Raw genomic sequence first — 26,638 nt, 5'->3', positions numbered from 1 at the left:
GCACCACATGCATGCGGGTGCCTGCTGATGCCGGAAGAGAGTGGTGGATCCTTGGAACTTCAGTTACAGACTGTTGTAAGCCTCCATGTGGGTACAGGCAGTGAGCCCAGGGCCTCTGGATGAGCAGTGCACTAAACTACTAATCTATCTCTCAACAACAACAACAACAACAACAACAACAACAACAGATGTTTAGGGATTCAGAAGTCCTAATTTTTTAATTCAATTATTTCACAATGTAATCATTAATCATTCTGTACTGAATTTTAAAAGTTAGTTGAGGGCTGGTAAGAGCTCAATAGGGAAAGCATTTGTTGTGTGAGCCTGCCCACCTGAGTTCTGTCCTGGGAATCCAGGAGAAGGTGGAGGAGAGTCTCAGCTCCACATGTGCACATCGCATGCCTCCACATGTGCACATAGCTCCACATGTGCACAAAGCATGCCTTTCCCCCAGTGATAACACATACATTTACAATGTAAGCTAAAACAAGAGAGATTTCAGATTTTTGTTGCATGAGTTTTTGAGACAGGATCTTACTTACCCAAGCTGTGTAGCAGCAGATGAACTTGAACTGTTCATCCTCTGCCTCCTAGGTGTGTGCTGCCTTCAGTTCCGTGTCTCTGACTCCTGTATGCTGAGATCAGATTTTTACTGTCCTGATTACCATTGCCTTGTAGTGAGCTTTGGGAGGCTGTTGGTGGGAGTCCTCAAATGTAACTTCTAATTCAAATAGTTTTAGCTGTTCTAGATATTTTGCACAGTTTAGGATCAGCACTAATAGAAAGTGTGTTAAGGTTTGCAATAATCCTGTTGGATATTTGATAGGCATTGCCTTGTCTCTGTACAAGAGTATGGGGAGAATGGCCCTCCAGACAAGACCTGAGCTTTTCAGCCCACGGGCAGGGAGAGTCTTAGATCTTATTTAGCATTTTCTTTTAAAACATTCTTTGACAGCTGTGTGTGTGTGTGTGTGTGTGTGTGTGTGTATTTATTTGCTCTTTATTCCCTATTCCTTTTCCTGATGAAATGTTTTTTTTTCCCCCAACAAGGATACACTCCTGTGTTCATGGTTTGTGTGTGTGTGTGTGGGGGGGTTGCGTTTAATTAGGGGTCCTTGCCTGAATATAGGATGTAGGTAGGATATTTCCTGGAGCAAGGGCAACTTGGTGACTTTCACACTGAGGTAAGGGACACACACACGGACCCCTTCCCCATCCATGAGGAAATGTTGCTGTGCTCACTTTTGTGCTGGGTTTAACCACAGCTGCTGTAAGTTCGTGGGTGCAGTGGCCAGGTCAGGTCCAGATGTCTGTTTGCTTGGGGCCCCCCATCCCTTGGCTCTTAAGTTCTTTTCTTTCTTCCTTGCTGTCTCTCCAGCCTTGGAAGGGGTGATATAGCTGCAGAGAAGTAACCTTTAATGCTCAGTCCTAAATGAGATGTCATTTGGTCTGAACACAGGATCTCCTGTAGCCCAGGCTGACTTTTGGTTTGCCTTGTAGCCAAGAGACCTTGAACTTCTGATGTTACTGCCTCTACTTCCGCAGTGCTGGGATTAGAGTGTGCATGGTACAGGGATCGCTTCATGCTAGGCAGATAGTGTACTGGCTGAGCTTCATTCCCGGTCTCTTACCTGGTTCAGTGTACAGCTGTCACCTCCTCCACCTTCTTTTGACCTTGTTCTTCTAGTCATTTTCTTCTTTTGGTAAGTTTATTTTAAACTACTTTTGTTTGGGATATTACCATACAAAGGTTTATTTAAATGGTTTGTTCATTGCTCTGATATATAAATACTGTTGATTTTTGAATACTGAAGTAGTATCCTAAGACCTTGCTAAATTTATTTTACTGTCTTTTCATGGGTTCCTTAGAATTTTCTGTATGGCGTATCATTTTGATGATTAAGAGACAGTTATTTCTTTTTCTTTTCATTCTGAATGTTTCTCTCTCTTACCCCTTGGCCTCTTTCTCCTCCTCTAACTCCCAAATTTGCCTGTTTTATGAGTGGAACATCTTTTGTGGGAACTAGGTTATCAGGACACCCCCCCCTCCCGTGTGTGTGTGTGTGTGTGTGTGTGTGTGTGTGTGTGTCTCTGTGTGTGTGTGTCTGTGTGTCTGTCGGTCTGTCTGTCTGTCTATGTGTATGCGTGGGCCAGAGGTGAATGTCAGGTGGCATCCTCATCTGTTCTCCATGCTGTGTTGTGAGGCCAGGTCTGTTTAAGCTGGAGCTTTCTCAGTTGTCTAGACTATTGGCCAGCAAGCTCTAGGGAATCCCCTGCTCTGGGATTATAGGTGTGTGCTACTTTGCCCAGCTTTTCAAAAATATATTTCTTTTATATTTTGAGATTATAGTACAATTACATCATATCCGCCCTTCTCTTTCCTCCCTCCAAACCTTCCCATACACTGCTCCTTGCCCTCTTTCAAATTCTTGGATTCTTTTTTCATTAACTGTTGTTACATACATACATACATACATACATACATACATACATACATACATACATATTTATAAATACGTAGATACAGTGTACTCAGTCTGTATAATGTTACTTGTTTGTGTGTTTTCAGGGCTGACCTTTGGTATTGGATAATTACTTGGTATAACCTTCCTTGGGAAGACTCTTTCTCCCACTCCTGGTATTCCTTGGTTGTGTAGTTCTCTGTGTAGGGCTGAGGGTCATGAGCTTTCTCCATCCACTTTAGCTTCATGTTTAGGCAGTCATGTTGGTGAGATTTGATGGGTGTAGTTTCTGACATTCCTAAGAGACTTAATCTTACAACGAACTGAAGACACACCCAGCTTTTTATGTAGGTACTGGGGTCAAACTCAGGTTCTTGTGTGTCAAGTGTTTTGTGTATATTTCTTTTTATTATTAATTCTTTTTTTTTTTTATTTATTTTTTTTTTTGAGACAGGGTTTCTTTGTATATCCCTGGCTGTCCTGGAATTCACTCTGTAGACCAGGCTGGCCTTGAACTCAGAAATCTGCCTGCCTCTGCCTCCCAGAGTGCTGCAATTACAGGCGTGCACCACCACTGCCTGGCTATTAATTCATTTTTATTTTATGTGAATTGGTATTTTTGCCTACATATGTGCCTGTATGAGGGTGTCAGATTTTGGAGTTACAGACATTTGTGAGCTGCCATGTGGATGCTGGAGTTGAACCTGGGTCCTCTGGAAGAGCAATCAGTGCTCTAATGGCTGAACCATCTCTCCAGTCCTGCAGCAAGCATTTTAATGATTGTGTTGATCTCCAGCAGCCCGGCTCTCTTGTGATATGTGCTTTCGCTGTTGCTGATCACTCTTAGTCCTGACTGGTCAGTCACATGATGTCCTATCACCATGACTCCTTAAAATCTGCTCATTTTTACCTTCCTTTTCCCTTTCCTCACAAAATCTAAGAGAATATTTGCTTCTGCTTGGTGGTGTGAAGTGATCTTTATGACCACACCTGTGTTACATAACCTGTGTTCAGGCTGGCCTCAGGGGTGGATCTTTGGCCAGTAATCCATCCAGAAAGCATTACTCGTATCTTTCTTTCTTCTTGCTGACTCAGTCTCCATGGAGAAGATGTTTATCTTGTCACTTCATCTCTCAGCCAGTAAGCGACATCTCAGGGATCAGCATCTGATAGCATAGCAGGTGGGTTCCCTGTTTCCCAATGGTTTGGGATTTTGATAAGGGGACTCTCACTATAGCAGTCTCTTACCTATACATCTTACCCCTCTGCTGTCCCTGTTACAGAAGGCTCTAACTCTCTCCTGCTTCCTCTCTTCCTCCGTCCTGCCTACTTGCCCAGCAATTGGCTCCTTTATTCACTAGGGGATTGGTTCACAAGAACAGCACCAGACCCATCTACAACACACAGGTGCTTTTTCTGTTTTGTTTTTCTCTCTGTATTATAATTTCTTATGTTCTATAAAATGGGGAACAGTGTTGTAATCGTGTGGTAGTAGAGGAAATTGACATGCCCTATAAAATCACTTGGTTGGAGATGTGCTTATCTCCTTAACACAGTTCTGTGTAAGGCTGTGACTCACAGTGTCCTGAAATCATCAAGTAGGACTCTTTCTTTGTCCTGTTGTCTACATCTTAGCCTGGTCCAGTTCTCTGGCCCATCCTAAAGACTTCAGAAAAGTTCACATGAAAGTGACCCAAAGACAGGGTCAACTTAGAATTCTGCAGATGACATGATAGTCTACCTAAGTGGCCCAAAAAACTCCACTAGAGAGCTCCTACAACTGATAAACAACTTCAGCAAAGTGGCAGGTTATAAAAGCAACTCAAGCAGATCAGTAGTCTTCCTATACTCAAAGGATAAGCAGGCTGAGAAAGAAATTAGGGAAATGACCCCCTTCACAATAGCCACAAACAGTATAAAGTACCTTGGGGTGACTCTAACCAAACAAGTGAAAGATCTGTATGACAAGAACTTGAAGACTCTGAAGAAGGAAATAGAAGACGACCTCAAAAAATGGGAAAACCTCCCATGCTCATGGATTGGCAGGATTAATATAGTTTAAATGGCCATTTTGCCAAATCAATATACAGATTCAACGTAATACCCATCAAAATCCCAACTCAATTCTTCATAGAGTTAGAAAGAGCAATTCACAAATTCATCTGGAATAACAAAAAACCCAGAATAGCTAAAACTATTCTCAACAACAAAAGAAATTCTGGGGGAATCAGTATCCCGGGCCTCAAGCAATACTATAGAGCAATAGTGTTAAAAACTGCATGGTATTGGTACAGTGACAGGCAGGCGGATCAATGGAACAGGATTGAAGATCCAGAAATGAACCCACACACCTATGGCCACTTGATCCTTGACAAAGGGGCTAAAAACATCCAATGGAAAAAAGATAGCCTTTTCAACAAATGGTGCTGGTTCAACTGGAGGTCAGCATGCAGAAGAATGCTAATTGATCCATCCTTGTCTCCTTGTACTAAACTCAACTCCAAGTGGATCAAAGACTTCCACATAAAGCCAGATACTCTGAAGCTAATAGAAAAGAAACTGGGAAAAACCCTTGAGGACATCGGTACAAGGGGAAAGTTCCTGAACAGAACACCAATAGCGTATGCTTTAAGATCAAGAATTGACAAATGGGATCTCATAAAATTACAAAGTTTCTGTAAAGCAAAGGACACCATCAAAAGGACAAATTTGTAACCAACAAATTGGGAAAAGATCTTCACCAACCCTATATCAGATAGAGGGCTAATATCCAATATATACAAAGAACTCAAGAAGTTAGACCCCAGAAAACCAAATAACCCTATTACAAAATGGGGTACAGAGTTAAACAAAGAATTCTCACCTGAAGAACTTTGGATGGCGGAGAAAGATCTTAAAAAATGCTCAACTTCATTAGTCATCAGGGAAATGCAAATCAAAACAACCCTGAGATTTCACCTTACACCAGTCAGAATGGCTAAGATTAAAAACTCTGGAGACAGCAGGTGTTGTCGAGGATGTGGAGAAAGAGGAACACTCCTCCACTGCTGGTGGGGTTGCAAATTGGTACAACCACTCTGGAAATCAGTCTGGCGGTTTCTCAGAAAACTGGGCAAGTCACTTCCAGAGGATCCTGCTATACCACTCCTGGGCATATACCCAGAGGATTCCCAACATGTAATAAGGATATATGCTCCACTGTGTTCATAGCAGCCCTATTTATAATAGCCAGAAGCTGGAAAGAACCCAGGTATCCCTCAACAGAAGAATGGATGCAAAAAATGTGGTATATATATACAATGGAGTAGTATTCAGCCATTAGAAACAATGAATTCATGAAATTCTTAGGCAAATGGATGGAGCTGGAGAACATCATACTAAGTGAGGTAACCCAGTCTCCAAAAATCAATCATGGTATGCACTCACTAATAAGTGGATATTAGCCTGGAAAACTGGAATACCCAAAACATAATCCACACATCAAATGAGGTACAAGAAGAACCGAGGAGTGGCCCCTGGTTCTGGAAAGACTCAGTGTAGCAGTATAGGGCAAAACCAGAATAGGGAAGTGGGAAGGGGTGGGTGGGAGAACAGGGGGAGGGAAGGGAGCTTATGTGACTTTCTGGGAGTGGGGGGACCAGAAAAGGGGAAATAATTTTAAATGTAAATAAAAAATATATGGAATAAAAAACAAACAAACAAACAAAAGACAAAAAAAGAAAGAAAAAAGAATTCTGCTCAGCATCCAGGAAAGACATTAGATAGATTGTAACAATGGTGGCTGCCATTGGAGTGTTCCTGTTAATCTGTTAGTTTTTGGAATGTTTTATAGCAGGACTTTCTTGGAGCCACCAGTGGTATAAATAAGACATGGATGCTGCTAATCAAATTTAAAGCTTGGGCCTTTGCTGGGCAGTCTCTTGGGTAACACATCTAACTTACCTCATCTCTCTAGCCTGCAGTCCACCATGTGGCTAGCTCCATTCCTCTTTGCTTCTGCTTCATTCTGGGCCATGTCTGTTCCCCTCCAGTCTCGCTTTTGATTTTCCCTCTTTCTGCATCATTTCCCTGCCTGGAAGTCCCACCTCCTACTTCCTGCTTCAGCTATTGGCCATCATATCTTTATTATGACCGACCAGTGGTGAGACAACCTCTGATACATTTCTAGATTACCTTTAAGCAGGTGAGGAAGGATGAATATTTACAAAATAGAAAATCTGGTGATGGGCCATAGAAATGACACCAGAATCCTGCCAGCACTTCAGTCTCTGAACTTAGTTCTGTAGAATTAACAATTCAAAATACAGCACCATACCTTCACACAGCAGGGTTCCTGTTAATCTGTTAGTTTGTATATTAGGCATTTGTCACTGACTTTACCTGAGTTGTCGAGTGAAATTTGGGCAAATGGAGAAATAATTAACATAAACTGTAACCTGATTTGTTTGCTTTTGGAAAGTTGATTCCATGGAAGTGTGTGCAGGTGGTATATTTACATCATATACCTGTGTTATATACACATATACCATACACACACATATGACTTTTTTCTTTTTGAGTCTGTGTTTTATAGTTCAAGCAGCCTGGTCTTATAGCAATCCTCCTGCCTCAACCTTTAAAGTGCTAAAATGACAGCTGTTATAGCTAAGCCTGTTATAGATTTGAACTTAAACCTTGTCCCTATCACTTTTAATGCTAGGCCTATTATTTTATAGTTTCTAAAGCTATTTTTCTCATGAAGTATTTTGTTTCAGAAAATTTGGAAATATGAGAAACCCAAAAGAAAGATGAAAGTAATCCATAATTCTCCATTTAGGAAAAAAAGTTTGCAGAAACATTCTAGTGGTAATTCTGGGGAGAACTGGAAGACGGCTAATGCTCAGTGACAGAGGCCTGTTACGCACACTTCCACAGGCCGCCGGGAGTAGGTTAGCCGTGGTAGCTGTGCAGTTGCTGTCTTCACGTCTGAGAGTCGCTGCTAGTTAATTATGTAACCCTAGTGACCTTGGAACTTCAGTATCCTTATATAGTTCTGCTTGATGGGTGTTCCTGAGTATTAAATGTGACTTTTTATTTGACACACTGTAAGTGCTTGGCAGATGTTGCTTGCATTATTAATTTTATGGACTGATTAGGAAAGGTTTCCAAATATGACTTATGATAGTGAATGTAATACAAGCACTCCTAAAAATAAAGGTTCGCTCTTTCTCTTTTCTGTGTTTGAAGTATATCCATGAAGGTTTTAAATGGTTAAAAGTTTACATTTCAGGGATTTTTCAAGTGGATTTGTAAGTACTAATGAGAGAGATAATTTTTTAAAATATTTATTTTATGTGTATGAGTACACTATAACTGTCTTCAGACACACCAGAAGAGGGTGTCAGATCCCATTACAGATGGTTGTGAGCCACCATGTGGTTGCTGAGAATTGAACTCAGGGTCTCTGGAAGAGCAGTCAGTGCTCTTAACTGCTGAGCCATCTCTCCAGCCTGGAGTGACATTTTTTTTTCCTAAGAAAAACTTTTTTGTGTGTGAAATTTTTAATGAATGCATGTAACTTCTTTTATGTATTTTGTTTTAAAGATTTTTTTCTTATGCCAGTGTTTTGTTCTTGTTTTATTTTTCTCTTTCTTAGAAAATTTTATTGCCGGTTTCCACAGTAACTCCCTGAAAACAGCCTTTTGCTGATATACTAAAGATAGAAATTATTTTGTGATACATAAACAGACTACGTATTTGAAATTGTTTAAAATTTTTACATTAAATCAGAGAATATTATACTTAATGTTAGCTTTAAAAAAACCCTCTTTGGTATGTAAATGAGGCCAAGCAGGCTTCTAAAGAAATGTGTTGAGATGTTTAGACCCTTCTGAAGACAGATTGTCCCCAGCAAATGCTGCCCCACAGTGAGAGCTGTGGCAAGGCCCTGTTTCAGATGAGTTAAACCTTCTATACTCACAGACTGGCCTCCTCTAAGCTGAGGAGTCTCATATACATTCTAGGCACGCCCGCTCCAAATTCACATCTACTCACCTACTTCCTCTCTCTGTCTCCCACACTTGGACTTTGGGGCGGAGGTTGGGGGCTGACTTCCACCCTCTGGGAGTGCCAGCAGTTGCTCCACCCCAGCGTCAGTGCACCTGCCTTTGAGGGAAGGAATTAGGAATTTGGGTCTCTGTCTTACTCCTCCTTCCAGGTGTTGAGCATTTTCTAAGCACTCTGTATGTATAGGGATTCTTCTGGAAGGTGTTAGCTTGAGTAAGAGAAGTCCTGGCTTCTCTTCCTGTCAGGAGGGGCCGAGTGTAGCTGTAGTCATTATGGTGGTGTTCACATGTCACAAAAGGAGAGTTCTTTCAAAACAGTCAAATTATTTCATGTGTTTGAGTGCTTTCGTATTACTTTATATACATGAATGTCTATGTACCACGTGCATGCCTGGTACCTCTAGAGGACTGAAGAGGGTGTTGGGTCCTCTGGAACTGGAATTACACAGGGATGTGAGCCACCATGCGGGTGCTGGGAATGAAACCTGGGTTCTCTGTAATAACAACTACTGCTTTTAACCACTGAGCCATCTCTTTAGTCCCAATAATAGTTTTTGATAGGAAAATGTCAACACAATTAGAGAATATGCATTTTCCTTAATAACTTGTTTTGAAATATTTATACATAATAGGGGATAAATGGCATGCACAGACCCAGTTGCATTAGTTTCTTAGTGTTGTTGAGACAGAAGCAATCATGGAGATTTTTTTTTTTTCTTCACTCAGCCATTGAGAGGTTTGCAGTCTGTCAGAGCAGGAATGGCATAGTGGAGTGGTTTAGTCTAAGGTGTCAGCAATGTGCCATGGCTGGAACCTCCAGAGGCTCGCCTTCCCTACCCCTTAAAGCATCAAAATAGTGCCACAGCTGCTGGTTGGTGTTATAAACAGGAGCTTGTGTGGCATATTTCAGACTCACACCATTACAGAGATTTCTCAGAGAGGCTGTGAAGCTGTTACCACGTCATGCTTTTGAAGCCAGATTCTTTTTTTTTTTTTAATATATTTATATATTTATTTATTATTTCATGTATACATGAGTACACTGTCACTGTCTTCAGAAGCACCAGAAGAGGGCGTCAGATCTCATTACAGGTGGTTGTGAGCTACCATGTGGTTGCAGGGAATTGAACTCAGGACCTCTGGAAGAGCAGTTAGTGCTCTTAACCGCTGAGCCATCTCTCCAGCCCGCAAAGCCAGATTCTTGATACTTCACTGAACATTTTTTTTTTCCACCATGTTTCTGTCCTCAGCTGTTGCATTACTGCTATGCCAGAGAAACTTTGTGATTTTTTTTATGCTTCTGTCAAAGAAAATGTTTATAGTTATAGGCCTTCCCTATGGCTTGAATCAAGCTCATTGCAGTTAAAAGAAGGTTTTCCATCTCTATTAGTATGTGGCCACCCTGACTGATTTACCCCTGTGTGGTCCAGTCTTCTGTAACCTGCATTCCCTTGCATGTATAGGATGCGTGGTGTCAGTGCTTTAGCTAATGTCATGACTTCATCTGCCAACGAGTGTGATGCCAAGGTAAGCAGAGCCAAGAAGAATAGAGAAGGACTTGTTAGTATCTGCAGCAGGCAAGGGGACATGAGAGTTATTTCCTAAACTTTGCCTTTGTGGGACAAATGGGGATTCTTTTTTTCTGGGAGCCTGTACGTACTCATGTGAGTCAGGTTTTGGGTTGAGTACGTCCTGAGCACGTTAAGTGAAGGAAGGCCTTCCTGAGCATGCTCTTTAGTTTGAGATCATAGTTCAAAGAGAGACGGCTGTGATAGTTAGTCTTGACTGTCACCTTGATTGGATTAATAGGCCTGGTAGTAAGTGAGGCACACCTGGGCGAGTCTCAGAGGGCACTCTAGAGAATAGATCGTGAGGGCTTTGACATAATGAGATTAATTTTCTTGATGGATCCATAATATGCTGGTGTAATTGGGAGGTGGTGATAGGAAATGGGGACTAATTGGAGCTGTAGAGCACTGGGGGCGTCCCTGGGGACTAGGGCTTGTTCTGACCTCTTCATGTCTGTTTCTTCTGTTTCCTGTTCACCATGAAGAAGCTTCTATACCGTATACCTCTGCCACCATGATGTTTGACCATATACTGAACTCTTTGAAACTGTAAGCTCAAATAAAAGTTTCTGGGTACTGCAGAGATAGCTTGGTTGGTTAGGTTCCAGCCACACAAGCATGAGAAACTAAATGAGGCCCCCAGCACCAACACACAAAATTCAAGTGAAGTGATGTGTACTTTGAATCCTAGTGCTGGAGGGGCAGATCCTTGGGATTTCCTAGTTAGCCAGCTTTGTGAAAGGACCTGTTCTAGGCCATTGAGAGACCCCCATTTCATAAAACAAGGCAGATGACACCTGAAGTTGTCATTTGGACATCCTTACATGTGCATTTCTGAGTGTATCTCCACTCACGTGCCCTTGTACACACACATAAATGCATACATACACATGCTTGCACATGCACACATATGCCCATGTGTACATGTGTACACATACACATGCTTGCACATGCACACATATATCCATGTGTGCACACAGACACATATAAACACATACATTGGACGTTTAGGGTCAGTGACACAAAACCTGACTAATTCAGTGGTGAATACAGCTTTGGATATGCTTAGCCAATGTCAATGGAATATATGTTGACATGTTAAAATACAGGATATACTTTTGGGCATGCTAAACTTTCTTACAAAATTATAGTTTAAAAAATGGGAAAAGGATACTTTGAGAGGATATAATATAGGAATTTCCCCTAAGATGCTGGCCTTGCCTAGTGGTTAAGTATTTTCTGGACATACTTCATTTCTTATTCACAAACTGCTTGCTGGCAGCCAGTGTTCTGCGACTTCATAGTAGTTGTGTGAAATCCTCTTAGGGCTAATGCACACTCATTGGGTTGCCAGGAGTAGTCTAGTGCCCTAACTTGAGTTCTCTTACAACTGTTTTACTACAACACTTTCAAGCATTGTTTAATTATGACATAAACCGTGAATGAAACCAGTGTCATTGATATCCCCAACTCAAATAGCCCAGAAAAATATAGGCTTAATATCCTGGGGAATCTAGTCTAAAACAGCTAAGCAAAGAGACCAACTAGAAGAATCAGACACAAAGGGTACTCACAGTTGTGTCTTACAGTACAGTTGCAATAATTTCATCTTGAGATTCTGGCTAACATGCAAGATTGTAACTATTCAGAAAGTAAAAAGCTATAGAAGTGAGAACAGTAAGAAGGTAGGTCTCCTTCCTTTAGCTTCAGCATGAGTTAGTTACACTCTTCGGTCTTTTGGTTTGTATGTTATAGTGATTCTGATACGATGAATCTAGACACTTTGTAATTCAAAGGAATAATGAATAGTAGGAACATAATATCCTGTCCTAATTGGGTTTGGCTGGTTCTGAGGGGAACCTAACCTCCCATTTTTTAAATATACCGAATCCATGGTTTATAGGATAAAGGTATAATCCCTATAAGAGATGGAAGTAAGTAGGTTAATATACCTATTAAGAGCTGTTGTTATTATCTTCCCTCAGTTGATTATATTTTATTGCCTGCTAATCTCCATACTAAGGTGCACCTTTAGAGCAAGTTTTCTGTGGAAGGACCTTCCATATAGCATTTTAATTAGGAAGAACCTTGAGCTTCTGTCTGGGAAGCTCTGATGTGTGAGGCATAGCAACAGATAGAAATCACAAACCAATTTCTATGAGCCTTTCCACAGTTGACCAATGTAGCTTTTAAATTTAAAGCTGGCTCTTTCAGTTTTATCAGATGACAGAGTCTCTGTGTGATGCATCTGGGAGTGTGGTGCATGTGTCTGTGTGATGCATATTTATTTGTGGTGCATGTATCTGTGTGATGTATGTGTCTGTGTAATGCATGTGTCTGATTCTGGGAGTGTGGTGCATGTGTCTCTGTGATGCATATTTATGTGTGCTACATGTGTCTGTGTGATGCATGTGTCTGTGTGATGCATGTATATGTGTGATACTTGTGGGAGTGTGGAAGTCAGATGAGAGGGAACTTTGTGGAATCTTTCTCTCCTTTCACCTCTATGTGACAAACACTTTGGTAGGCTGAGCCATCTCTCTGTCCCACCATGCACTATTCTTGAAACAAGAGGCTAAAACCATTGTTATTTTAGGCAGATCTAGGTAATTACCTGGAGGTAATTTCTTTTAAAAGCCCTCTTAACACTTAAGCTTTTTCTGTTTTGCAAAGGAAAGCTTACATCTAGCCAGCAAAAATATTGACAAAAATTAAGAGATAAATGTTGAGTCTTCCTAGGTAGCATGACTGTAAAACCATTTGTCAGTATAATTTCCAGGTAGTGTGCTTTTGGTTTGTGTTTCTATTTCTCTAATAGAGATACTAGATATTAACTATCCTCTTGGCAGTAGATGTTTGGATCCATTACTTTGTCTATGATGTCCTTTAGATTTGGGGGTTTTGTTACCCCCAAAACCTAGCTGTAAAGAGCTTTCATTCCAGGATGAGTTGAACTGTGGGTAAATTCAGTGACCACTTTAAGCACCTGTCTTAGTTACTTTCTACTTCTGTGAGGAGACGCCATGACCAAGGCAACTTATAAACGGAAGCGCTTACCTGGGGGCCTGCTTACAGTTTAGAGGGTTAGTTCATGATCACCATGGTGGAGAGTATGGTAAAGGGAGGTAGGTGTGGTGCTGCAGCAGTCCTGAGAGCTTCCATCCTGATCTGTATGATGGAGACAGTGAGAGAGTGCAGTATTAGGAAAAAACCTCAGAGCGCACCCCCAGTGACACACCTGCTCAAACAAGGACATACCTCCTAAGCCTTCCTAAATAGTTCTTACTGGGGACCAAGCATTCAAACATAGGACTATGGGGCCATTCTCATTCAAACCAGCACTTTAATAAAACTCCAACATCTTTTCTGGTAACCAGACCTTTGTTGCTTGCTTAGGAATCTTGATTGTACTGAAGAGAATCAAACAGAAGGTCTTGCCAGGTGATAGGCCTTTCATCCTAGCACTTGGGAGGCCGAGGCAGGTGGATTTCTGAGTTCGAGGCCAACCTGGTCTACAGAGTAAGTTCCAGGACGGTCAGGGCTATTCAGAGAAACCCTGTCTCGAAAAACCAAAAACCAAACCAAAACAAAACAAAAAACCAGAAGGTCTTGACCCTGTAACTACTCAATTGAAAAAGGAAATGTAAAGGAGTCAGCATGGCCACTCCCTTCTATCTCTGAGGAGTCTGGACAGCCCCTCTCTCACTGTCTCCCTTTTCATCAGAATGCACACCTAGTACCTCCAACTATCTTGGTGGCCGCAGGTGCCACCTTGGGAAATAAGGTACTCTCTCTGAAGATGGCGTCTTCCTTCTGGTTTTGCTGAAGTAGACTGGGGGATGGCACCCATATAGCAACCTGCCCTCTCACTGCCCTCCGACTCAGTCACATCTTTGCTGGTAAAAACCTTAATGACACTCTCCACAGACAAGAGCATTTCAGGCTCTGGGTCCCCAGGCAGCTTTCTGGGTTCTCTCTGGCTCTGAGAGACATGAAGAGGAAGTACATTTCTGGGCAGCCTTGTTCCCATGCTGCATCTCTGTTCTTGTCCTGTTAAGCCTACAGTTCTCAACAATTTCATTTAGTCATTTACTCTATGGCAGAGTCTTAGTCTATAATTCAGAATTCCTTTTCATTAAGAACTTCTCTTCAGGGGGCTGGAGAGATGGCTCAGCAGTTAAGAGCACTGACTACTCTTCCAGAGGTCCTGAGTTCAATTCCCAGCAACCACATGGTGGCTCACAACCATCTATCTGTAGTGAGATCTGACGCCCTCTTCTGGCATGTCTGAAGACAGCTATAGTGTGCTCAGGTACATAAAATAAAGAAAGGAAAGACGAAAAGAAAAAAAAAAAAGAACTTCTCTTCAGTTTTCTTCCATGAAGATAATTCTCATGTTAACTTCCTTTCCATTTTTTGTCATTCCTTACAATTCCTTTCTGCCTCATTTTTATTGTTTCTTTAAATTTATATATTCAAACAGTACTTCAAGATCTCCAAATTCAAACCAGAAAACCACCTTTCTCAGTAAAAGAACATATTTCATTTCTGGTAGTTTGATGTGTATCTTCTTTGTCATTCCCAACATCCTATTGTGATTGACCCAAGGCAGTGGTCTCTTATGTCCAACTGTGATTTGCATTAACAATGATGGAGTTTGTAGAATTGGAGATTTGAAAAAAAGATAAATAGATCAAATGCTAGATTGTTTTTTCTTGGAGGGAAATAGGAATGTTCACATTATAGATGCGGAGCACAAGCACCTCCAGGACCCTTGACCTAGTATCTATTGTTTCCACTCTGCAGTTTGTATTGCAGCTTATGTGAAGCGGAAAGTCTCACTTGTTTTGCTTTATATTATAAGTCATCAATAGGAGTAAGAAAAGGGCTAGAAAGAGTAACCGAAGGTAAAGGATTTTAAGTTAATTATTTGTCATCTCTTGAATATGTTGGGTTGTAGTTTGGTTAACAGTGGTTTTTGCTGGGGGAGAGTTTATTCAGGAGGTTGAAATGGGCCCCTTGTCTGGGAGACAGACATTTGAAATTGCTTACTTTTTGCATTATTACATCTTATTATTACTGATTTTGCTTTTTAGGGAGATGACAACAGGTGGAGGTAAGATACATTTATACTATTCTCAGAGGCCTGCCTCTGGGGCTCTGGGCAAAGCATGCTTGGCTGCCTGTCATGAAATGCCAGACGAGTGGTGGTGAAAGGCATGAGAGGCATTTTAATTGGTGTAGAGACAGAGGAAGAGAGTCTAGTAGCCTGAGCTCTGCCTTGAGGGGCTGACAAGGGCTTTGAGGTTCTGATAAAAGACTGTACGAAGGCCAGGGTTGTGCTTTTGCACGCATGCTGATGGGGCTGAGCAGATGGATAATCTCAGATAGGTGGTAGTATGACTGAGCACTATCTCAAGGGCGGCTCTGAGCTGGGTGGATGTGGTGGTGCCTGTCTTCAATCCCAGCACTCAGGAAGCTGAGGCAGGAGGGTTACTGAGATTGGAGGCCAGTCTGGCATTCATAGAGAAACCCCCAAACAAACCAAGGTGTGTGGGGGAAGGTGAGAGTGGGGAGCCTATTTCTGCAAAGCTCCAGAGAAATCTTCATCATTGGAAGGAACAAATCAGTCGGCATTGGGAGAAGACTGTTCCTCTGAGGGCTCAGCTTTGGTTCTGTCAGCACGGTAAATGGTTCCATTATGGCCACAGGGTCTTCACTCCTGCTTAGCCAGGCACTGTCATCATGTCGTCTTCTGTCTGTCTGTGAGACTGTTGTTTGGGGGTAGTTTTGGCCTAAGATATTTATTAATCAGATCAGCGGTTCCTGGAATCCAAGGATTTTTAGGGATGAATGACTCAGGAGAATTCAGAAGGAAAAAAGTCCCAGGTAAAATTGAGTCAGATGGGGACAAAATGGAGTTAGGTTAGTGAGGGAACCCACTTCACTGAGGATTTTGTTGTATGTATCTGTTATGAAATAAAGATGATCTCTTTTGAAGTAGTTGTTTCATTTGTTTCTCTCTTTAACATTGAAACCATCAATTTATGGATGATGTTTCTAGTTTCTTGAGTCAAAACTGAGTTCTCTTTCTCGTATCTCAAAGAACAAACATGGAGTCTTATGCCTTTAATCTCAGCACTTGGAAGGTGAAGGCTGGTGCATCTCTGTGACTGAGGCCTGCTTTGTCTACACAAGCAAGTTCCAGGCTGGCCAGGACTGCCCTCAACAACAACAAAAAAGAAACCTAAATTGATTATATTTCTTTTTGAAGGATTGTTGTTGTTATGTTAGTTTTGACAAATGGATCAGAAATGTAAGGACTTTTTAAAAATTATTTATTTCTTTTTCTTTTGTTGTTGTTATGATAGTTTTGACAAATAGATCAGAAATGTAAGGACTGTTTAAAATTATTTATTTATTTATTTTTCTTTTTTTATTGAAAAAGAAATTAAAAACATTTTCTGATAAAATTAAAGATTTACATGGAAATATTTCTGACAAAATTGAAGAAATATATACAAAAGCACTTTAAAATTTATATTTCATGGAAAATTAAAGAGTAAAATGATATACATAAAACATTGGTAAATTAATTGAAAAAGGAAATAGAAACATTTTATGATAGAATTGAAGATTTACATGGAAAATGTTTCTGATAAAATTGTAGAAAAATATAGAATAACATGTTAAAATTGAAGATTATTATGGGAAAGTACAGATAAAATGGTAAGCATAATATTTCTAAGTTGATTGAAAGTGGAATTATAAACATTTTCTGATAAAATTAAAGATCTGCAAGGAAAATATTTCTGATAAAATTAAAGAAATATATAGAAAAAAACACATTAAAATTGACTATTTCATAGAAAATTATACAGATAAAATGGTAGGCATAATATTTCTAAGTTGATGGAAAATGGAATTATAAACATTTTCTGATAAAATTGAAGATTTATGTGGAAAATATATCTAAAATTGAAAAAATATATAGAAAAACATGTTAAAATTGAAGATTATCATGGAAAGTAATACAGATAAAATGGTAGACATAAAACATTACTAAATTAATTGAAAGGAATTACAAACATTTTCTGATAAAATTAAAGATTTACAGGAAAAACATTTGTTAGTCTATGTCTTTTTATTGGGGAAAAAGACATAGTTGAGTCTTGGAACATTGGAAAGTTGAGTGCATTGATGTTAAGAGATATTAAGGAATAGTGATTGTTGCTTTCTGTTATTTTTGATGTTATTTTTATGTTTGTGGTTATCTTCTTTTGGGTTTGTTGGAAGAAGATTACTACAAGGAGGTGTAGTTTCCCTCCTTGTGTTGGCGTTTTCCATCTATTATCCTTTGTAGGGCTGAATTTGTGGGTAGATATTGTGTAAATTTGGTTTTATCATGCAATATCTTGGTTTCTCCATCTATGGTGATTGAGAGTTTTGTTGGGTATAGTAGTCTGGGCTGGCATTATGCCCTCTTAGGATCTGTATGAGGTCTGCCCAGGATCTTCTAGCTTTCATCGTCTCTGATGGGAATTCTAGTGAAATTCTGATAGGCCTGCCTTTATAAGTTACTTGCCTTTTTCCCCTTACTGCTTTTAATATTCTTTCTTTGTTTAGTGCATTTGGTGTTTTGATTATTATGTGCCGGAAGGACTTTCTGTTTTGATTCAGTCTGTTAGGAGTTCTGTAGGCTTCTTTTATGTTCATGGGCTTCTCTTTCTTTAGTTTAGGAAAGTTTTCTTCTATAATTTTGTTGAAGATATTTACTGGCCCTTTAAGTTGGAAATCTTCGCTCTCTTCTCTATCTATAATCCTTTGGTTTGGTCTTCTCATTGTGTCCTGGATTTCCTGGATGTTTTGGGTTATGGGCTTTATGCATTTTGCATTTTCTTTGTTGAGTCAATGTTTTCTATGGTATCTTCAGCACTTGAGATTCTTTCTTCTATGTCTTGTATTCTGTTGTTGATGCTTGCATCTATGACTCCTGAATTCTTTCCAAGGTTTTCTATCTCCAGAGTTGTCTCACTTTGTATCTTATTGAGGGTTTCTATTCCTGCACAAACATCATGACCAAGAAGTAAGTTGGGGAGGAAAGGGTTTATTGAGCTTATACTTCCATACTGCTGTTCATTGCTAAAGGAAGTCAGGACTGGAACTCTAGCAGGTCAGGAAGCAGGAGCTGATGCAGAGGCCATGGAGGGATGTTTCTTACTGGCTTGCTTTCCCTGGTTTGCTCAGCCTGCTCTCTTATAGAACCCAAGAATACCAGCCCAGGGGTAGTACCACCCACAAGGGGCCTTCCTCACTTGATCACTAATTGAGAAAATGCTCCATAGCTGGATCTCATGGAGGCACTTCCCCACTAAAGCTCCTTTCTCTGTGGTAACTCTAGCCTGTGTCAAGTTGACACACAAAACCATCCAGTACACTTTGTGATTTCTTTATGGTTTCTACTTCCATTTTTAGATCCTGGATGGTTTTGTTCAGTTCCTTCACTTGTTTGTTTGTGTTGGCCTGTAATTCTTTAAGGGTTTTTTTGTGTTTCCTCTTTAAGGGCTTCTACCTGTTGACCCATGTTCTCTTGTATTTCTTTTTTTCTTTTTCTTTTTTTTTTTTTTTTGTTTGTTTTTTTTTGGATTTTTTTTTTTTTTTTTTTTTTTTTTTTTTTTTTTTAAAGACTGTATAGCCCTGGCTGTCCTGGAACTCACTCTGTAGACCAGACTGGCCTCGAACTCAGAAATCCACCTACCTCTGCCTCCCAGAGTGCTGGGATTACAGGCGTGTGCCACCACTGCCCAGCTTCTCCTGTATTTCTTTAATGGAGTTATTTATGTCCTTCTTGAAGTCTTCTATCAGCATCATGAGATGAGATTTTAAATCCAACTCTTGCTTTTCTGGTGTGTTGGGGTATCCAGGACTTGCTGTGGTGGGAGAACTGGGTTCTGATGTTGCCAAGCAGCCTTGGTTCCTGTTGGCAGGGCAGGGTTCTTGTGCTTGCTTTTTGCCATCTGGAGTTTGTCCCTCCTGTGGGCCTGTAAGGCTGTGGGAGACCAATTCTCTTCTGGCAGGGTCTGTGCACAGAAGGCTGTGGAGCCTCCTGGCTCCCTGGTGCAGCCGGAAGGGAAGACTCCTGTCCCAGCAGCTCCACTGATCGTATTCCCTGTGTGCTCCCAACTCTTCCCCTCCAGAGAGAAGGTGGTGATTTCACCTTTGCGCTCAGAAGTGAAAGCACTGCTAGGAGATCACTCTCTCCTGGTGGCCTGTGCATAGAAGGCTGTGGAGCCGCCTGGCTCCCTGGTGCAAAATGAGGACTTTTAAGTATGGTTAAGAAACACTTGAATTATATGGACTCTATTACAAGGCCTGATGGATGGCCAGTGAACTGAGTTCATTCCCCCAACCTTCATGGTAGGAGTGAAAAGATTGTCCTCTGAACTCCACCGACAATCAGTATTGTGTGTACCTGCTCACCCTCCAGTTTAAAAAGAAAAAGACCAATGGAGCCCTCAGTTAAAGGGGCTCCTTTTGTTTTTCCCTGCAGAGAATACAGAATTGCCCTTTGCCCTTTCCTCAATTTGTCCTCTGTCTAAAAGGATTGTATTCTCTCTTAGCTTTCGACTCTATAACCTCTAGCTGTTTTTGATGCTCTTCTTATCTGCTCCTAGTTAACCAAGGTGTCGTGGGGTCCTTGCCTCGCCTCGCCTCTCCTCTCCTCTCCTCTCCTCTCCTCTCCTCTCCTCTCCTCTCCTCTCCTCTCCTCTCCTCTCCTCTCCTCCCCTCCCCTCCCCTTCCCCTTCCCCTTCCCCTTCCCCTTCCCCTTCCCCTTCCCCTTCCCCTTTCCCCTTCCCCTTCCCCTTTGCCCTTTCCCCTTCCCCTTTGCCCCTTCCCCTTCCCCTTTGCCCTTTCCCCTTCCCCTTTGCCCCTTCCCCTTCCCCTTTGCCCTTTCCCCTTCCCCTTTGCCCCTTCCCCTTTCCCCTTCCCCTTTCCCCTTTCCCCTTTCCCCTTCCCCTTTCCCCCTTCCCTTTCCCCTTTCCCCCTTCCCCTTCCCCTTTGCCCCTTCCCCTTCCCTTTCCCCTTTCCCCTTCCCTTTCCCCTTCCCCTTCCCTTTCCCCTTCCTTCCCCTCCCCCTTCCCTTTCCCCTCCCCTTCCCCTTCCTCCCCTTCCCCTTCCTCCCCTTCCCCTTCCTCCCCTTCCCCTTCCTCCCCTTCCCCTTCCTCCCCTTCCCCTTCCCCTTCTCCTTCCCAGTATGACCACACTGAGTACATCTCCTTTTTGTAAGTCTAGCTTTTTAGGGGCTGCAAAGGCCCAGGTTTTTAATCTTAAAGTTCTGAAAGTGTGATGACTTCTGCTGTTTTACTACTACCCTCCTAATTCCTTTACTATTAATGTCTAAATATGCACATTTGTTTTGATTGAATGAGCTGGTGTTAGTATACGTTACTGTTGGCTGAGGTCCACAGATTACAACAGGGTTTTTTCTGATATATAATGGCATACCAACTATTATAATGTGGGTATTATACAGAATAGTTTTCTTCCCTGTGATGGTCAGTTTTTCCTTGTTTGTTTTTTCAATTTGACACAAGCTAGGATCACCTGGGAAGAAGAAGCAACCTTAATTGAGAAAATATCTCCATCAGATTGTCCATAGGCAAGGTCTGTGGGGCATTTCCTTTGTTAATGATTGGGGTGGGAGGGGCCGACCCAGGGTGGATGTGTCCCTCCTTCCCCATTTATATACGAAAGCAGGTTGAGCAAGCCAGCAAGCAGCATCCTCTTCAAAGTCCTCTTCTCCTCAGGTTACTAGTCATGGTGATCACAGCAATAGAAAGACAACGACCTGTGGGCCTGTGTTCTGCTTGGCCACTGCTCCTCCCCCCCCCCCCGCCCGCCCCTAGAGTGGTTGTTTCTACTTTATATATAGTTTTGTCTATTTCAGTATGTCATAAAGCTGAAATTACATAATACCCTTTAGACTGCTTACTTTTACTTGAGACTATTTTTTCATGATTGACAACCCATTCATTCCCCTTTACAAAAGAGTAATTTATTATATGGATGCGACATACTTGTTTATTCACTCATTGAAGTGCAGCTTAGTTGCTTCCAAGTTTTGTCAATTATGAATCATGATTTAGTCTTACAAAGCGTTAATATAAAGTGAAAAATGGACACTTCAGTATCTGGAGCCTTAGAGAATAACTCTTTCATCCTGGACCCAAACACTTAGAATTGCATAGTTAGCTTATAATCATCTCTAAGAGTGTGGGGAATGTTTGTTGTGAAAGAAGGAAAAAGACAATGAAGAGATAAAGTAGGGGGAGAGAATACATTAAACCTGGATGATATTTGGAAAATGAGATTTTCTTAACATCCAGTTGGAAATTGAGGTTCTGAATCCAACTGTGTGCTTGAGAGCATTCTTAAAACTATTGCCATGCTTGCCCAGAAAACGGTCACATAGTGGGTCCACTTCATGTATCTGGGATAGTGAGAGGAAGCAGAGGTAACATTTTGGTAGAGTCAAAGATTAGACAGAGACTTTTATAAGATAGAGAAGTAATTGCTTGAGAATCATAGAATAGAAGTTAGATATTGACATTGTTTTTTTATAATCACACAAAGTCTGTGGATAGAAATCTTTGTTGTATTTGTGACCTGTGTTGGAAAACTCATTAACGTACTATGGGGAAAGTGACTTTATTGCATACTTGGAACTCCCTGGATAGTTTGGTTGGTGGTTTTGTGTACACTGAGGATTATAGTCTTTAATAAGCTACGACTACATTTAAATGCCTATTTTTGACTTAACCATTTACTTAAATAAATTTAAAGTACTAATATGTAAGGGGCAACAAATACCTTAAAGTCTTGGAATTTCTGTACTCTAATGCCTTCTTGGCTCGACAGTTTGTATGAAGATCTTGTCATCTGAGTTTTATCCTTAAAATGCCTTAAGAATTGAGTTGGTTAACAAGAGAGGCAAAATTCTTAGGGAGTAGTCTGTGCTCATTGACAAGATGAAGGCTGCCGCTGCTGCTGCTGCTGCTGCTGCTGCCGCTGCTGCTGCTGCTGCTGCTGCCGCTGCTGCTGCTGCTGCTGCTGCCGCTGCTGCTGCTGCTGCTGCTGCTGCTGCGTGGCTACCTGTGATTCAGTAGATGTCCTAGACTCCATACGGTTACCCAGTCTGCTAAAGAAACAGTATACCACATAAGGAGAGGAAAGTCCTGTAGAGGGTTTGAAGGAGAGGGAATGGGGTGGGTTTACTAAAACAAATTGTATGTATATGTAAAATTCTCAAAGAATATGGAAGGTTATAAAAGAGTTTGGTTAATAATCTGAGAGGCTAGAGAGAGAAATTAGGGTCAGATTATGGGAGGCTCTTATTGCCTGGGTATGAGGGCATTCTTTATTAGTTAAAAAATAGAAAATAGGGCTGGTGAGATGGCTCAGTGGTTAAGAGCACACTGACTGTTCTTCTGAAGGTCATGAGTTCAAATCCCAGCAACCACATGGTGGCTCACAACCATCTGTAATGGGATCTGATGCCCTCTTCTGGTGTGTCTGAAGGTAGCTATAGTGTACTTACATATAATAATAAATGCATCTTAAAAAAAATAGTTTGCTGAGGTACAGACGAGGAGGTTCGTAGTATTAGAAAAGAAAGAAGAGCTCCCCAGCCCTAGTTCTCAGCATAGTTTGATGTATTAAATATTTTAGAATTTATTTGCAATCCTGATACACATTTTAACTTCTATATGCGTTTTATAGCTTACACTCTCTCATAGATTATATTCCTAAAATGTCACATTAGAATCAGCTGTACTGCTTGTGTCTTCCATTTTATTAACTCGATGTTACAGTGAGTTCGAAGCCAGTCTGCTTTACAGAGCAAGCTCTAGGCCAGCCAGAACTATATAGTGAGGCCCTGTTTCAAAAAAGCTAAGCATAAAATATGTTATAATTATAAGCAAGAACAAAATTATTAAGATAATTTATTAAATTTAGTCTTACTATGCTGAGACCTTGTTATTTTATAAATGAATTTTAATGTACTTCCCTCCATTCTAAATGAGTTTTTTAAAACGGTGACACATGCACACACACACACACACACACACACACACACTCTCGCACATCGGGTATGGGTGTGTTTGTAATGCATTACTCTTTTTGTTATAGAACTGTCGCTGCTGAAGTTAGAAAGCAGATCTCCGGACAATACAGTGGTTCCCCCCAGCTGCTCAAAAACCTCAACATAGTTGGCAATATATCCCACCACACCGCAGTAAGTAGCATGTTCAAGTCATGGGGTGTTGCGAGTGCGCTACTGAAAAGTCCCAACAAAGGAAGTCAGTAGTCTGGGTTCTGCCCCAGGCCAGGCCTGTGCTGATGCTGCCTCTTTCTTGCAGTTCCAGGTGAGAAGCGTTAGGGGCTCTAGAGAAGTGTTGGTTTCCTCGTCAGCTCTGAAGCTTTCTCTATGAGCAGGATTTAGTTCATCAATGGTGGAGTGTTATTCTTAGGTTGGTTATATGCAAAGCTAGACTCTTGTGCCAGTAGGCATTAGTGGGCACTGTGTGTATTTGCAGCCGTCTGTACCCTTTAATAGGAAATAGCTATTGAATCATTGTAGTCTGGGTATCATAGATGTAGATAAATTGTCTCTTAGAAAAGAAGCTATCACAAGATATTAATTTTTATTTAAACTCATATTTGTGTTAAGAATACAAATTAAAACAAACCTTCGTTTATCTTAAAATTCTTTAAGATACTTTAAATTCCAAATGTAGAAAGATTAAAAACATGGATAAAAACATGGATAAAAGCATCAGGAGCTTGAGGGAGGGTGACATGGGGAGTGTGAGGCACTAGCTTGAACACAAAAGGGCTCTACAGTCTTCGCATAGCTAAGGAAACATGCTGAGTGTTGAACAAACATCATATGCTGGTGGGGCGGGGGATTTGGTTGACTGGTAATAACATGTTGTAAATGTGTTACTAAAACTTTAAAACAGCAACTTAGTTTTATGCACAATACTGTGTTAGTTGGGAAATCTTAGGAATTCTGGGTATGGATTTCTGGGTATTTTCAATGTGCATAGGGGTAGTCCTTTAAGTATGTTACTGGTATTTTAAACTCTGTCTTTCATCATATTGTTCCATAGCCAGACACCAGGTTTGGTTTTTATAAATGGCTATAACTCATATGTAATTTGTTTTTACTGCCCAGTCTGATTACCGTCTCTTGTCTTACTATTCTGGTATTCTGACTCCAGCTGTCCTCATGACTGTGAGAACCCAGACTCTACAAATCCACTAGCTGGGTACTGTCCTCCTCTGTCCTCACCAAAGCTCCTTCTTTCCGAGCATTCTGATTGCTCCGCTTGTACCTCCCCTCAGTTTCCTTTACCTCCTCTCGTGCTACTTCACCCCGTGGCTGTTTAAATCCCAGTCTGTGCTTATCCATCACGCCTGTGGAGCCGAATGGCTAGAGCGTATGCACAGTGAAATTGACGACATTCATTTAATTTGTGCACCAGATTGATTACCTCGGGTACTTAAGTGCTTTGCGGTGGTTTTACTCACCGATGCAGCTCTGTCAGTGGTCACACTTGAGCCTTTGCTTTACACCGGCTTCGTTCATTCTTCCCCTTTTCTAGCAGTCTCCCATTTCCACATTTTCTTAGCAACAGTACTTTTCAAAGGGTGTGCACTGCTTGTTGGACTCAGTTTCTCTTTGTAGTCTCGTTGATTATGAGAGTCTTCAGGGACATGGAGGAGATAGAACACTGCACACATTGGCAGTTCCTTACCGACTGCATTTTACTATCACACTTAACCACACTAAGTAATTTCTTGCAGTCATCTACTGTCTGGTGCCTGTTATTTCATTGTTGGTTTTAAAAACATTTTTTATAGTTGATTCATTCAGATCAGAATTCAGGAGAGCATCAGCATGTGGGATTCGATCTTAGGTCACTGGGATTTTTGGCCATGTTCTTGCTCTCTTCCCCTCCGCCCCCCCCCCCCAACTTTGAACTATGTTCACTCTGTTGGCTTATTTGGAAGTTTAGTCATATTGACCTCCATTTCAATGTCCTGCTTGCTTTCTTGTAGATGTGTTTATTTGCTATTGCCATGAATGGATAAATTTCTGCTCTAACTGAGTTGTGAAGAATTAAATTCCACAGGATTTATTAATTTCCCACCACAGTCAACCTTGAACATTTTCAATCACCCGCAGACAAACCTTTGTCTTGTAGTTTATCATTCTTCCTTCTGAGCACAACTCACACTTGTTTTGGGGGGAGGGTTTTCACTAGTATTGCACTAGTGTCTACTTGTGATCCTCGTGCAGCTTCTGGAGTACTGGGATTATAGGTTGGACTAACACACCTGCCTTGTACCAGAACCTCTGATGATGTGCCAGAAAATATTGAAAGTTTACATCAACAGTAAATGTGCCCCAGTGGGTGGTAGTGTCTCCTTCTTCACTATATAGGGAATTTGTTTTAGTATCCTTGGAGAATAGGCAACAAAGATTTTTTTATAGGAATATATTTTGATTTCCCTTTATTATTACAACTGTTTATGATTAGCTTACAGTTATACAGTTTATAGTTCTGAGTCAAAAGGTCTTTCATTCCCCCACTTGAAAATCATTATTTCCATTCCATGACTTCCTTTGATGCTATGGCCAAATACCCAGCAAGAAGCAGCTTAAGGGAGAAAGTGTTATTGTGGTTGATGGTCTGAGGACCTACCACAGTGGTGAAGGTGTGGTGATGGGAGTGAGTCTTGGCCTCAGTAACAGGAGCATTGCCTGCATCTCACTAGACCAGGCAGACTTGTTTTCTTCCTTTTCCTTTGTAAATTTGGAAATTTCTAGATGCTGCTACCTGTCTCTATGGAGGAGGAGGAAGAGCAGCAGCAGGAGATGCTAGGTCCTCGGCAGGAGCAGCCAGTGCTCTTAACCTTTAGGCCATCTCTCCAGTCCCCCCATTGGACATTTTGTGAAATAACGTTCTTAATTTTGCTGAACTATAAACTACACACTTATTATATTATAGGTCCTTCAATATTTCATCTGAATATTTTTCATTCTTGAATTCGAAAGGTATGCTATCAGAGATGAGTGAGCAGGTAAGAGAGTGTATTGCTCTTGCAGAGAACCTAAGTTCTGTTCCTAACACTCATGCTAGATTGCTCATAGCCCTTTCCAGTCCGGGGGATCATATGCCTTCTTCTGGCATCTATGGGCACCTCTGTGCAGTATTTGTTCATCAACAAAAAGCACAAGAAATAACCATGGAAACAGTTAAGAGTGACACAAAATGACCCCAGACAGAAGCAGTGTGAAAAAGAAGGAACAGAGGCATCAGGAAGGTGCCACTCACTACAACACAAGGAATCCAGAATCTGGACAGTGAAGCACAGAAACAGACATAGGGCAGGAAATGCTACCAGGGACAGAGGAAACAATTTTGAATTGTAGATGATTCAGTTGGGCCAGTGGAGGTGGTGCAGACCTGTAATCCCAAGAAGAGAGAGAATC

The 26,638-nt window shown here is 41.2% G+C and overlaps 1 protein-coding gene across 2 annotated transcripts in view; it reads left to right on the top strand.

Annotated features, from left to right (window-relative positions):
- The window catches only part of Dock7 (dedicator of cytokinesis 7), a 208,004-nt gene that overhangs the window by 9,380 nt on the left and 171,986 nt on the right, over positions 1-26,638 (top strand). For both annotated transcript variants that reach the window (XM_052176813.1, XM_052176812.1), the window contains exon 2: positions 23,266-23,371. In XM_052176813.1, coding sequence (XP_052032773.1) covers positions 23,266-23,371 — 106 coding nt within the window. The remainder of the gene's footprint in view (positions 1-23,265; positions 23,372-26,638) is intronic.

This window comes from Apodemus sylvaticus, chromosome 3 (genome assembly GCF_947179515.1).
Source record: "Apodemus sylvaticus chromosome 3, mApoSyl1.1, whole genome shotgun sequence".
Classification (NCBI taxonomy): Eukaryota; Metazoa; Chordata; class Mammalia; order Rodentia; family Muridae; genus Apodemus; species Apodemus sylvaticus.
This window is presented reverse-complemented; position numbering and strand designations above follow the sequence as displayed.